Source organism: Carlito syrichta, unplaced genomic scaffold (assembly GCF_000164805.1).
Source record: "Carlito syrichta isolate Samal-C Ts95f unplaced genomic scaffold, Tarsius_syrichta-2.0.1 Scaffold308154, whole genome shotgun sequence".
NCBI lineage: Eukaryota > Metazoa > Chordata > Mammalia > Primates > Tarsiidae > Carlito > Carlito syrichta.
The window spans coordinates 96,438-97,106 of NW_007252250.1; the positions used below are offsets into that span (position 1 = coordinate 96,438).

Genomic DNA, 669 nt, shown 5'->3' on the forward strand with positions numbered 1-669 from the left:
GGTTTCTCCCTCTGGCCTCAGTCCCCCTTCCCGTATCGGGTCTCTCCCTACCGCTCTGAGCCTCAGTATTTCCCCCTGCCTGGGCCCCTCCGTTGACCAAGCCTCAGTTTCCCCTTCTCCTTCCGCAGGGCCACGCAGGAGGAGCTGCAGCGCGGCCACTCGCCCGCCGCCGAGACCCCGCCCCTGCAGCGCCGTCCGTCCGTCCGCGCGGTGATCGGCTCCGTGGAGCCGCGCACGGGCCGCGGGCGACCCCAGGAGGAGCCCATTCCCGAGGCGGAGGAGGCGCCGAGGCCCGACCCGACGGCGACCTCGAGCAGCGCTGTTCCGGCCTCTCCGGACCTGGGTCCCCGGGGTCCTGACCTGGCCGGCCTGCAGGCTGAGCGGGACGTGGTGAGAGCCGCGGGGCCAGGGTCTGGCGACGAGGCCCAGGCCTAGGGGCGGGGCAAGGTGGCTACAGGCGAGGCCGGCCGGGGGGGAGCCTGGTCTCGGGGGCGTGGCCACCCGCTAGGGGCGTGGTCCGGCCTGGGTCGTGCCTCGGTGCCCGGGTTCTGGGCTTAGGGCTGAGGTCTCCCTCCGCTGTCCCCCAGGACATCCTGAACCACGTGCTCGACGACGTGGAGGGCTTCGTATCCAGGCTGCAGAAGTCAGCGGAGGCGGCCCGGGTGCTGG

At 73.1% G+C, this 669-nt stretch overlaps 1 protein-coding gene across 1 annotated transcript in view; it reads left to right on the forward strand.

Annotated features, from left to right (window-relative positions):
• Positions 1 to 669, forward strand: part of EPS8L1 (EPS8 like 1) — a 14,620-nt gene that overhangs the window by 4,948 nt on the left and 9,003 nt on the right. Inside the window, 2 exon segments of the mRNA XM_021716076.1 lie at positions 102 to 390; positions 588 to 668. Coding sequence (XP_021571751.1) covers positions 102 to 390; positions 588 to 668 — 370 coding nt within the window.